General features: G+C 38.8%; 1 protein-coding gene across 1 annotated transcript in view; it reads right to left on the reverse strand.

Moving 5' to 3' along the window:
* Window positions 1–4183, reverse strand: part of LOC122807567 (ubiquitin carboxyl-terminal hydrolase 4-like) — a 153151-nt gene extending 148968 nt beyond the window's left edge. The window contains exon 1 of the mRNA XM_044078480.1: window positions 3843–4183. Within this exon, the coding sequence (XP_043934415.1) occupies window positions 3843–3997 (155 nt within the window). The 5' untranslated portion in view covers window positions 3998–4183. The remainder of the gene's footprint in view (window positions 1–3842) is intronic.
* Window positions 4184–14110: the final 9927 nt, after the last annotated feature.

Consider the following 14110-nt stretch of genomic DNA (forward strand, 5'->3'; position numbering starts at 1 on the left):
TAATCTTGGCTACTTTTCTATTAAGAAAGGAGGTGCCTCAATGGTGAATGCATAAAAAGACAGAACAGATTAAAAATCCTTGTAAAGATAAAAAAGTTTCAGAATATCCCCTAAAATGACTGCAAACACTCAATGTGTTTCAGCCCTAGAAAGTTAATAGCATCAAGTCAAGTGAGAACACACAAGTATTGTGAAGCTGTAATTTATGAAAGCATTAACAGCATCTAATGAAAGAGCAAAAAAAAAATACTAACACTTGCACTGGAAAAGATATGAAAACTCTACAAATGAGACAAGGGAGGCAACAGAGGCATGTGTGTAAGAAAAAAATGATGAAATAAAAGTTCAACTGGCAAGTAGAAAAAGAAGCAAGAAGGTGGACTATGATATTACAAAGGGGAGGAAAAGTGATAATGAGCACATATGACTGATCACAAAAAATAAATGCGGAAGTCCTTTTCAGCAAGTTGAATGTGAATACAGGGACCAGTCAGGGAAGCCCCCCCCCCCCAAATTCACTGCATACATAGTGCTTCTACCCTAAAAGAGAAGAGATTCACAAAATCCAAGAATACATCGATGTGGTAGCAGAGAAAAACTAGCTTTGCTGTGAATTATATCTTGTACTTGACAAGTGAATATTAACATTAAAATATCCCACAGCACCCTAATGTAAGTATTTTCAAGATGCAAAAAAAAAAAAAAAAAAAAAAAAGATGAAACAAAGGCTGCAGCAAAAAAAAAAAAAAAAAAAAAAAAAAAAAAAAAACACATATGCCAACATATTTATTAATTCAATGTCCGTAGTTACGTGGACATGAAAAGATAAAAGTATTAAAGCCTACAGATTTAAAAAAATTATTCTGTTGTGGCAGGTGAAGATATGTTGGGAGAGATCAAGCAAAGGTTATGAAAACAATAACAGACTGGAAATTAATGGTTACAGACACTGAAATTTTTTTTCAGCTCCTTTGATTATGTATATATGCCAAGCATACTTTTATCAGCAAAAAAAAAAGTTGCAGGTGACAAAGCATTAAAGGAACTTGTCTAAGAATGGAAGAGGGCAACAGTAAATTGGGATAAGGAGATTCTTAAATTGAAAGGGTGATTTAGGACTACCTTATTTTAAGGGATACTTTTAAAAACTACACAATTATGATTTATCTATATGAATCTCTCCGTTTATAAATACGTCTCTATTATTGGACTTCTGCAGAATGACAATTACAGAAGAAAAATGTTAATTAAGAGCGACATCAGTGCTATTGAGTTTAGTGTCTAACTTTGGAACTGCCAAGAATTAGTAACATTAAAATTATGGCCTTACTAACAATCAGACAAAAGTGGAAATCACAGATTTAACTAGCTATAAATGAAATACTGATTACTGTCAAGGAAAAGAACTAGAGAGGGGATCATTACAAGTGGAAGTAAAATGCATAAATATTAATGTTAAGTTTTGGATCGCTATATACATAATAATGCTCAAGCATACGACTAAAGTGACTCATTTTGTCATGCATATATTAGAAAGGAAAGTGGTATTTGCTTTTTCAGTTGCTATCAATATTGTGAACTCCTGTTAAAAATCAATACTGTAATGAATAAAGTTGTTTAAAAATGGGGAAACTGGGCCTGATGGCACAGGGACAGATGTAAAGTTAAGCCACCAGCAATTTAGTTTCAAGTCAAGTTGCTGAAGTTAGGCGGGAGAGACAGATTAAGTGAAACCTACAGTGTGTCATGGGGATAACAAGTGACAAGTGCAGTAGGCGTAGGAAAGCCTATGAAGGCAGTGGCATATGATGGAATGTAAATGACATACTATGCACCTTTGCATTACAAGGCCAAAACGGAACAAGAAGGGAGCAGCAGCAGCTTAGGGGAAAAAAATAAAATAAACACACCCTACAAAGCTAAAGATGTCTATAATATCACCGTTTTCCAAAGTGTCCTCAGGCAAAGCAAAACCACGTAATAAATCCAAGTAGAATACCACGGGACACCCTACAAAGCCAGATATTCACTTGATCTCTTTAACATCTCCATACACCTCATTCCTTCACCTTTAACAGCCTTCTTTCTGGTTCCCATTTTTGAGAGAAGGCAAGATATCTAGAGTGGGCAATTGTATTGATTCTTTGTTAAAGAACGCTTGTTCAAGTCTTGCAGCCTTCAATGCATGAATCCACAACAGCCTAATAGCTACCTAAACATGATGTCATGTACAGCATCGAGTCTACTTCATAACACTGAAATTTCTTAATGAAAATTCAAAACACTGAAAACCTAAAACATTGAAAACTCAGAACATTGAAAGTGTGCATCATAACATTGAAAACTACACTGCACAAGTAAATAAGATCCCCTCCACCTAACACACTTTCTACTATGTTTCTGCAGGGGCACAAGCCCCCTGCACCCCCCACACTCCCCGTAAATTACATATACCAAATCCAAGATCATACTACAATGGAAAAACGTTAATTCCCTAACCTCGGTGTATGGTGACTGTAATACAGTGAGGTTAGGAAATTAACTTTTTTCCACTGTGGTGCGATCTTGGAGTTGGTATGTTTAACTTAGGGGGGTGTCAGGGCACAGCGCCCCTGCATAAACATAGTAGAACGTGTGTTTGTTAGTTAGGTGTTGTTATGGGTGGAGGGGATGTTATTTACATGTGCATTGTAGCTTTCAGTGTTACGAAGCACACTTTCAATGTTGTGAGTTTTCAATGGTTTGGATTTTCAGTGTTTTGGGATTTGGATATTTTGGTCTCAATGTTATGAAATTTCAGTGTTATGTAGTAGAACCACAGCATCAACCAAGTTACCACAATATGAAACACAGTACAATACTAAGCAGTTATATAACAGAGCTACAGACTGGAGTAAGACAGGATCTACCCAGGACAAATTAAAAGTGAAGACACAGAACACAATCACTTTAAGCAACAAAGGTTGCCAAGACATGACAAGACTCAAACTACTAAAACTACAAAACACGCTAGATAAGCCCCACTTGTCTGTCACTAATTAAAGGAATTGCCAAAATGCATACTATAACATGTTAAATCAATATTAAATTACTAGATTCTCTAAACAACACTATAAATAAAATAAGGGACTCCCAACTAAACACTACTAGAAAGAAGCCAAGGTACAAAGGGAGCATTAAAGTACCAGAGGAATCAGCACAGCAAAATTAAAATTTTACATTCCAACCCCTGTCAATGCATAATAAACACCCTGCCATTACTGTCACACACAACCCAGTGTACACATGTATCCTATCACCTGCCTAAAGATATTACAACCTACCAAAACTAACAATTTCCAAAGTCCTGTATACCGAATGGTACTACTAAAGTTTAAACCCATTCCCCTGCGGGGCAGGAGAAAAATAAATAAGACATGTGCTGTCAAGCTCAAATATTCTTTCCTGCAGAGTACTATACAGGCCTCATGACACTGCACAAACCGAAGCATATCACGGATGCCACCTCCTACCCATCCCCCTTAAAGAGTTTCTGTTTCTCTTCCTTCGATACAGTTTAATTCCCCAGGTATGGCTCAGCAGTCTAAAAATTACAGCAAAAAGCATACATCCAAATAGCAGCCTGCACTGCGAAGCAATAGTAAACACAGCACCCCCAAGCTCACTCTGTGCATCACACATAACTGCAGTCGGGGACATGGTGGTCATGACAGATTACATTTACTCCAACTGCTGAAGAGTCTCAAACCCAATACCCCTGACTCTTTCAGCAAGCCATTTCCTGTAATGCTTCAGTCAGGTTTGAAACACTTCACTCTGGATCCTTCGGTGCTACTACTCACCACTCGTCGCCCTTCTTCAGTGGCATTTTCAGCATGTCACCAATAGTTAATCTTTGTGTCTCCTGATCTGGGACAGTATGCTCCACAGGTAAAGACTGGGCCGAGGTAGCTGGCTGTGTCTCGGTCCCCGGTTCTGAGCCTCCTCCTTCCGCCATGACTTTATGTCTCTCCTGAAAAGATTAGGAGTAATAACAATGATAATGATAAAAAAAAATGCCTGTCAATACCCGCTCACAGCGACGCCCTACAGTTGCCTTATAGCTAAGCCCGTTTGGGCAATCTAAGGAAGAGGGCCAAGTTCTCTCTCTCCCCTTCAAAACAAGCTGATTGGTTCTACGGTATGCGAGTGCGCGTACGCATTCTATATAGTTGAGCGTACTATATGTGCATGCGCATCTTCTTGGTTTATAAAACACAAGTAGATTGGGTTCTAATTCGCGTTTTTGTTTGTACTGCCGAATGAAAAAAATGTTTATCGTATCTGCCAAGTTTCAAATCTTTTAAAAATGTGTTTCTCGTGCTCATGCTTTTTTTCAAATCAAGAGAGCTATTTTAGAATTCCAAAGTGGTAATCAAGAAAGGCACTACGCTTACGCCAATAAACGTTTTATTTATTCCAATTTAGGAAGTGAACTTCAAAGAGCCCAGTAGTGAATGATGAAAATAAATACCTTTTTTGTTATAATAATATTGTAGATATAAGTATAACCGTATTCTCTATCGCTGCTTTACTTCTGTGACTGTGGGATAGCCTGCTAAGCTCTTTCCGCCGACATACCTCTCAACTGTCTAGAGTTTCGCCTAATATTTTTGGTCTGTTTCTCATAAAAATCTGTTTTTTCCGGCAAATCACTGGGATGATCTGAATACTGGAGTTACTAAATAATGACATGCATTTGAATTCCAGACTTCAGACATATCCTGTTATTTTATCAACTTTCTAAGTTTATAAGAGCAATATTTAAAATCTCTCTATTTTGGGGCTTTTGCCCCCCCCCCCCCCCCCATTATGTCAGGTTTTGTCTAGATTTCTTGTGCTCAGAGTTTGAGTGGTATGTCTTTCAGTCTTTTTTTCAGAGTAGTGAATATTAAATCATTTTCCCACCAAATTACAGGTAGCTAAACAGGCTCCAAATCTTATTCATCACTAGGCATTTTTATATACATAGTTTGGTTATGGTGTGGTATAGCACTGATCACAACATGATCAATTGTAGGCCCAACCTGGGTTATATTCAAAAAAGTAGGAACAAAAATGCAACAAATACAACCAACAGAGTAATTCAAAAGTAATACAAACTGGTAAAAGAGAGATACTATATACAAAGTTTACATCATGTTTATGTGTGCATTTTGCACAAAGTAAAGTGGACTCGGATGAGTAGCAAGAAAAGAGTGAGAAGCAGGATTAGCCCTGGAAATTGTTGGTGTTAATCAGAGTTCAGGTGACGTTCCTGGTGCCATCCCTGATCTGTGCCCCCCACCACCAACTTTAAGTGGAGGAGCATCCTCTCTTTAGACTTGAGGAGCAAGAGGGGCAAAAAAAGTAAAGCAAGCTGCTTGCTACGTTTGACATAAAGCCCAAAACGGGACTGTCCAGAAAGTCTGAAGGCTGCTTCTGATCTTCAGCAAAAGAAAAGGGAATTTCCTGCAGTTAATTCTTCTAACTGTGCACTAGTTGGTTTCTGTTGTTAGCAGGTCTGCTTCCCAAAATGGCAACAAACATACATCTATTCAGCAAACATTTGTAGCCTCAAGCACAGTAAGTAGACCCAATGGAACTTATTACAGGCAATTTTATAAAAGTACCACTAAACAAGCACTTAAGGAAAATAACAGTCAGTTCACTTACCAACTCAGAAGATTCCTTGATATCAAAGATGGAGAATATACATACATATACACGTGCACACACACACACACACACACACACACACACACACACACACACACGTGTGTGTGTTTATATACATACATATATATGTTACTTATGTATTATCGCAACCACATAAGTACCGATTGAAACTACAAGGTACACCATTAGGCGAATTAACTGTCAGAATTCCACATATGTTAAGCACCCCGTAGGAAAGTTATGGTTGTGTCCCCCATTAGACAATATAATCTGTACCTGACACCGGCAGAATTTTAAAAAAAATTGGTTTAGAATTGTTAAGTCCGGTAAGGTCTCCTTAAGCTGCTGTAAAACATGTACAAACTTGTGACAATGACAGGAGTTGCTTTTGCATGTGTTTCCTGAAGGATACGAACTCTGACATTGTAAAATGTTATTTACTGACTTCACTGCAAAGTACTTTATCAGAAACCCCCCACTGTTTACTGCCCTGCTGACACCGTCCGTTAACTGTTTATGCCTTTAAAAGCCGACAAAAATGTTGATATTTTCCTGTAAGTGCAACTTCATGGAGCACATAAAGCCCCACGCAGTACACAAAATTATGATCATCTCACCGATCAAACCCTGAAATTATGTGCTAGTGACATGGATGGTAACATTGTCCTCTCCAAAATTGTGGTCCATCCATTTGTTGAGCAGAAAAATAAGGTGAGTATGATCTCGGAATAGATCGCTTGGAAAAGAGCCACTTGTCCTGTTCTGAATGTGATTGCATTAGATGGAATGTGGTTGCGATAATACATAAGTATATATATATATATATATATATATATATATATATATATATATATATATAGATATAGATATATATATATAGATAGATAGATAGATAGATATAGATATAGATATATATATATATATATATATATATATATATAGACAGAGATATATATATATATATATAGACAGAGATATATATATATATATATATATATATATAGACAGATATATATATATATATATATATATATATATATATATATATATATATATATATACATACTCAACATATATATATTTTAATATAGGCACTATTCATTCTGTGCATGCTCAAACAGATGCACATCAATACATTTAGAAACCAAGGTCAAAAAATATCGATAATATGTGATTTATTTGAAATATCGAGGCAGAAAAACATGTTACCCAAGATGGTGCCCAGTAACAAATGAGGAACAAGCAATACCTGAAGTAAGCACTGTGACAGTAAGCATAAAAAAAGAGGCAATGCAGAGCAAAGAGTGTAATATGCATGGTGTAATGGGACATTATGCAAATGTGCTTTAAATGTAAAACACAATAAAAACAGAGTGAATTAATGTATTAGAGACTGGCAATGAAGAGAATAGGTAGCACATTCACCTTTGGAGCTGAAAGACCCAAGCCTGTGGATTATATTTCCACCTCCGGTGATTAGATTCAGTTTTCATAACTTCACTCCTGTGTATGCCATCCTTCAGATAAGACAGTAAATTGAAGTCCCATCTGTTTGAGCTGGTGGTATCTGAGTGGTTATTATTTGGATGTGGGGTTAGTAACCAATCAAGTACTGATGCAGTGTTGGAGGCTTTGTTATACCTAGTAGTGCTATTGGTTAGTTGGTTGAAGCAAAATAGGTAGATATGTAATGCTGGAATTTGGTGATACAACTTGGGATCAGTCAATGTTCAGGTTTCCTAGAATAAGAGTTTCCCATTGTATATTTCTTGAGGCCCAGTTCAGTATGTTTTCCACAGTGGAAACATTGCTTTCTGGAGATATTTATACAGAGATTATACCCAGGCTCTTTTGTGGGTTTAGTTTTAGGGATACAATAAAGAGATTAGCATTGTGAAATTGGGTTATTTCTGGCTTATAGGGTTGGGTATTAAAGTTCTTGTGCTATATGATGGCTATCCCACCCACCCTTTTAGTTTTTATGTCAGCTCTTAGGATATTATAGCCAGGTGGTAAGATTTCCTTATCTGAGATCAGGTTTTAACCATGTTTCAGTGACTGTTAGGATGTCAAGGTTGTGATGGATAATGAATACATGCATGTCTGTGGTTTTGTTATCCATGTTTGTTAGGTTAACACAGACACATTTGAGTCCTGGGGTGTTAGATTGAGGAGCTTGGGATGTAGGGATGGTAAAGGTAGTCTGATTTGCCTTGTGAAGTGTTTATCTGTGATGGCCCTGGGGTGGGATGGATGTCACCTGACAATTTTATAGTGTCTGAGGTGTATCTTGCTGAGAATAGTCATTTGTATTTTAGTTTTTGTCTTGTATGTAGCTTGTAGATGGGGATGGGTGTGGTTATATATCTAAATCTGAAGAGGTGGGTGTCACTGATGGTATAAAGACTGTGAGATACAGTGTAGTAAGTTTCAAGATTCAAAGATTCAAAGAAACTTTATTGTCATTTAGGACCACACAAGTGCAGCCTAAATAAAATTACAAAGTGTCAGCTCACGAGAGAAATGCAGTGCAAATAACATAGATACAGCAGTATCAGAGAATAACATAAGAAAGAAAATAACGTATGACATGCAAGAAGTAGTTCACATTACATAAACACACTCAATCCCCATTATCTAATGACAAATAATAAGTAAATACCCACCACCAAACCCCTTCACCGTTAAGATAGAGAACAAACAGAGACTAGTGAATAACAGCTGTTTAGTTACTTTATTGTACTTGTTAACCTTAGACTTGGCTCAGTATAGCCATCATATTGCATAATAGTAATACTGGTGGTAAATGCTCAGAGCAGCAGAATTAAATGAAATAAAAAGAGGCATCAATGTATCAGGTATTATGGTTGGTGTCCGAGTTAATAAGTCTCACAGCTGTAGGATGCAAACTGTTCATGAATCTGGTAGTCCTTCAGCAGAAGCTGCAGAACCTCCTTCCACATGCAAGTTGTGAGAACCAGTTGTGGGCCTGATGGGTCAAATCAGCTAGTATTTTGTATGTTCTCTTTCTGCTCTTGTAAAGAAAAGCTCCTGAATAGAAGGGAGGTTTGTGCCCAAGATTTTTCTCAGCCACCCTCACCACCCTCTGTAATTTCTTCTTAGCAACTGTGCAGTTGCTGAACTATGCTATGAATTTGCTAGTGAGGATGCTCTTGATAGCTCCCCTGTAAAAAGTGATAAGAGCAGACAGTGGGAGCCTGACCTTTTTGATCTTTCTCAGGAGGTTAAGCCTCGGCTGAGCCTTCTTGACTATATGGTTGATATTAACAGTCCAGAAGAGGTCATCTGAGATGTGAAGGCCCAAGAACTTGTTTTGACTTTCTCTACTACATCCCCTTTGATAGTGAGTGGTTGGTGAAATGTTGCCTTTCTCCTTCAGTCCATAATCATTTCTTTGGTCTTATTAACATCCAGGTCCAAATTGTTCCTGTCACACGAGGTATTCAAAGTGCTCACCTCATCCCTGTAGTTATGTTCATCCCCACCACTAATCAGACCCATAAATGTGGTATCATCAGTGAATTTTATAATATGGTTTGAGTTATTTTTTGCAGTACAGTCATGGGTGAGGATGGTGAAGAGCAAAGTGCTCACCACACAACCTTGGGGAATGCCAGTATTCAGGACTATGCTTTAAGAGGAGTTGTTTCCAGTGCATGTCCACTGGGGTTTACAAATCAGATAGTCATGATTCCAGTTACATAGGTGCTTGTTTATTCCAAGTTTCATGAGTATATCCTCCAGTTGCATCGGTATCATAGTTGAATGCAGAACTGAAGTCAATGTACAGCAGCCTTACATAGTTGTTCCTACCTTCTAGGTGTTTTAGTGCAAGGTGTAGTGCTACTGATATTGCATCCGCAGTTGATCTATTTGCCTGGTATGCAAACTGGAGCAGACTGAAGGACATAGGCAGACCCACAGTTTCTTTACAATCCTCTCAAAGAACTTCATGACATTTGAGGTTAAGGTGACTGGACTGAAGTCACTGAGGCAGGTAGGATTGGGTTTCTTCAGAAATGGGATAACACTTGTTTCCTTGAAATGTGAGGGAACTTTCCCTATAGCCAGGGATGAGTTGAAGATGTCTGTCAGTATCAGACATAACTGATCAGCACACCCCTTCAACATTTTGCCAGGCATGTTATCTGGTCCAGCAGCCTTCCTAGGGTTCATGTTCTTAAGCTGAAGTCTCACCTCCTCTTTGCCTGTGTTTGTTTTAGAAGGTACAGTGGTGTTCTCCTCCTCAAATCTGCCAAAGAAGGAGTTCAGTTCATCTAGGAACTCCAAGCTGTCATTACATTGGGGTGTTTTGGTCTTATAGTCCGTGAGCTGCTGTATCCCCTGCAAAAGGCTTCTCATGTCCCTCATGTCTTGGAAGTGGATATGAATTTTCCTCCCATACTCCCTCTTTGCTTCTTTGATGCCCTTTTTCAGATTTGACCTGGCCGCCCTTAACCTTTATTTGTCATTTGCTTGAAGGTTGTGTTTCTTTCCCACAGTAGCTCATAGATATTCCTAGTGAGCCAGGGCTTCTGATTAGCTCTTATAGTGATGCCTTTTGTGGTGGTTACATCCTCCATGCATTTATTTATGTAGGCAAGAAATGATTTGGTATGTGTCTATGTCTAACTGGAGGTTGTGTGTAGCCACTTCTTTGAAGACCACCCAGCAGGTGGTATTAAAACAGTTCTGAAGGCAATCCATGGATATAATATACTTTGTATACTTAATATACTAATATACTTGTTGGACCACAAAATTAAGAAGGCTGTTAGTATATAGAGTTGAGAGGAGGACCTGAACCAACAGCCATCATCACCTGCAGTCCAACAGATACAAAATTAATGTGACAAGTTACTTAGATCAATAGGTGTCTGAAGTCCAAGATTCAGTAATAATGTCTGAGACAAATGTACATATACAAATAAAATATAATGCTCAGACATACATTTCACTCCCAGGTTATATGCAAAGGAAACAACTTCTCTTTTATACTGAAACATGTCCACCCAGTCACTAATGATCATACATATTTGCCTGTCTAATTCTGCAGTTATAATAAGGCAACAGAAAAAAACAAATCTTTATTTCTCATGATGATGCAACTTGAGGGGAGGTGTTGAACCCATATGCATCCTCACAATGTGGGAGCAGAGCCTTAACATCCTGCCTTACTTGTCAATATATACAAGAGGATGCATGCACAAACACACTAATGACAGTGATCTGTTATATTGCTACCATTGACCTATGGCATTAATGTTAGAAGTAGCACAGGTGTATTAACATTATACATTTTTGGAATGAATCATTAGTACTGTTACTATTAAAAGCAAAACAGTATGAAGCAGGTGTATGTACTTCAGCACTTTCTTAAGTGCACCAGTCTTCTTCTCTGCAGCTGCATATTCCTTTCAATGTCTACAGGAGCTATAGACATGGAAAGAGCAGTTTGTAATATCTGTGGATGAGACACAGTGATATGCACTTTAAACATGTAGCCAACATAAGGTCTGCTTACAGTACATATGTGGTGCCCATTGCTTAACTTCATTCTTTGATTTGTGTAGGAGGCAAGATTGGGGTGCTTCAGCTACTGTGATAGAGACATTATTGTTCTCCATATGTGGGGATACCAGATGCACAGGTGACAGCCTGGGTTATACCCTTCATGGCCTCAGTCTTATACTGAGGCCTTTTACAGCCCTCCTGCAGAAGCCACTGGCTGTAATCCTGATGAAGATGGAGAAATATTTTTGTCTTCCTCGCATACCACATCTGTACTCTGAAAAGAGCACTGCCTTCTCCTTCTCCAGCCATGATGTCTCACCTTGAAGAATCTTAAGTGAACAATGGCAGAGAATCCATGCCCAAATCAAGTCCCATGTGTCCCATTGACCAATCACTGATGGGCATCATTGGCCACCTTATTTCCATGATGTATAGCAAACTCAGAAAATATAGGTACTGTGTTATTATGGTTCCTGTGGCTCTATACTGATTAAAAAAATGGAATTACTGCTCCCTCCAAAGCATGTTCTGAATAACACATGCACAGTGTTGCCTACAGGGACCCTGGTATGTTCCTGCATCAAGGAGAAGTGTGCACAATGGTTTTCTCATTACACAAATCAAGTGATTCAGAAACAGCAATAAGCTGAGCCCTAATTACCATAATCATCATGCCCAGCCAGGTGAATCTACACAATACAGGCATGATGAGAGGCACAAGGCCTTAGCATGCTACAGAAGAAACCTCTGGAACTTAGAGATTGATTGCAGCATAAGGTGAATTTCAAAAGAAAACAATCTTCAGCAAAAGTAGGTCTGCTTGTATAATGTAAGTGCTACTTCTTACAAGTCTATTCATTTGTACAATGGCTGCTTTTTACTGCTATTTAACCTGTTGACAATATGGGATGTAAGTTTGTCAGTACTTTTAAATATGTAGACCACAGTATATTGAGAGGGGTATTGCAAGGGTGCATCAATTACTGGGCTGCAGGCTTGTTAAACTTGATGGGAAGCACACACAAGCACTCAAACTGAGAGCACTGCTCACTACAATATTGTAGTGTTGTATGCATTGCGTATATCATAGTAGCCACAAAATATTATAACAGTGACAGAAACAATCATGCCTCCTTGGTTAGTTGCAGCTCTGTGACTGATTTGTGGGAGATGTGCTCACTACACTGAAATGCCTGACATCACCTAAAGAGTGTAAATACAGATACATAACTGTCAGGTACAAAAAAGGCATGCCATATGGCCAAAGAGCATACTAGTGGTGTTAGGATTTTAAGGACCATGCAGGAACAAGACTGTTAATTCCACTATTTCCATACCAATAAAGCAATGCCTAAAAAGAGGCCAAGCAGAAATAGAGTAATGCATATACTAGGACTTCTAGGTGTGGATAATGAGGTGCTACTCCAGGCCCTACATCTCCATGGTCAATGGCTCTTTGGCCTGCATGACCAGCCCTATTATGACCACACCTGAGAAGAAATTATCACCAATGTAAATGTAGTTGGTGTCCAGGACCACTTTTACCAGATGGTGAACTGCAGGGCCACCTATATAATACAGGGTGCTCAAAAAAGGGCATAAATCCTGGCAAGGGAACATAAGGTAACATGGGAGGGGAGCATTGGGTTTACCACCTCTTATAGAGACAGAGATGTTCCTAGCCTCTGTCAAAGGGACTGGAACCTCTACAAAGCCCCACAGTACAATGCTATTTGTTGAGGGGAGACCCGGACAAACTCCAGAGAGTAGATAATGCAGATGTTCCAGGTATTTGGGCTTATTTCTGTGTATCAATAACTGCAAGTCCTCTGTACCCCTTAATCACTATAAAACATAATTAAAACTGTCACAGCTGCAGAAGATACATTCATAGGGTATTACTGTTTGCCAGGTTTGTATTTGTAAATCTCTCAGTTGCATGTATAGCTGTGGTGTTTGATCATACTTACACTTGATATCTTGCACTTTGATGTATTCACAGGAGATTCTTTAACCAGGGCCAGCACTGTGGAATTGCATTTCCCTGATGTTGGGAGGTCTTCAGCCCCTGATAATAATGGTGGGGATGAGCAAGGAGTACAGAGTGTGTGTTAGATACAGGATATGTGACCATGGCATACTCATCATAGACCAGGGACACAGCCTTTGTACCTGTGGATACCAAGGCTACCCAGACATTTGAGAGAGGACAGGTTGATGGGAATGCTATTGATCAGGGAAGGATGCTGCCCCCACCCAGTAGACAGATGTTTGACTCTGCCCCTAGCACTCCTGGCCAGAGAGATCTATATGGGGGGGGGGGGTTGGCAAAGGTATTCGCTGAAGAAATGTTTTTTCCCTCACCCTGTGGTTGGTATGTCACTGGCTGCAACCCATTGTATGCACAAGGCCATCATGGAGGCACTGATTAGTACCACAACAGCCATGGCAGAGATAGTGAGGGTAATCCAGGCATGCCTCTCAAACTCTTAATGCAAGAAATCTGGACAAAGCCAAAAATAATGGGGGAACAAAGGCCCAAAAATAGTTACAGAATTTAAATATTGCTCTTATAAAATTAGAAAGTAGTGAGAATAACAGGTTTTGTGTTAGCATGCATTTTATGAAGGAAATGAGGTCTGAAACTGAAATGTCTACCATTATTTTAGTGACTTCAATCACCAGTATTTTACCAGAAAATCACACATTTTATGAGGAGTAGACCAAAAGTATGAGGCAAAATCTGTATATTTCTAAAGTATGAATCCATGGTTTGCATGAAAAGCTATAGGAGTACATGTCCCATATGTGTGATTCCTTGGATAGACTGAATCACTTACTGGAATTTGCAATGTTGCCTTTAGATCACCTGCTGGTG

The sequence above is a fragment of the Protopterus annectens genome, chromosome 7.part1 (genome assembly GCF_019279795.1).
Source record: "Protopterus annectens isolate FY-2018-M chromosome 7.part1, PAN1.0, whole genome shotgun sequence".
Classification (NCBI taxonomy): domain Eukaryota; kingdom Metazoa; phylum Chordata; order Ceratodontiformes; family Protopteridae; genus Protopterus; species Protopterus annectens.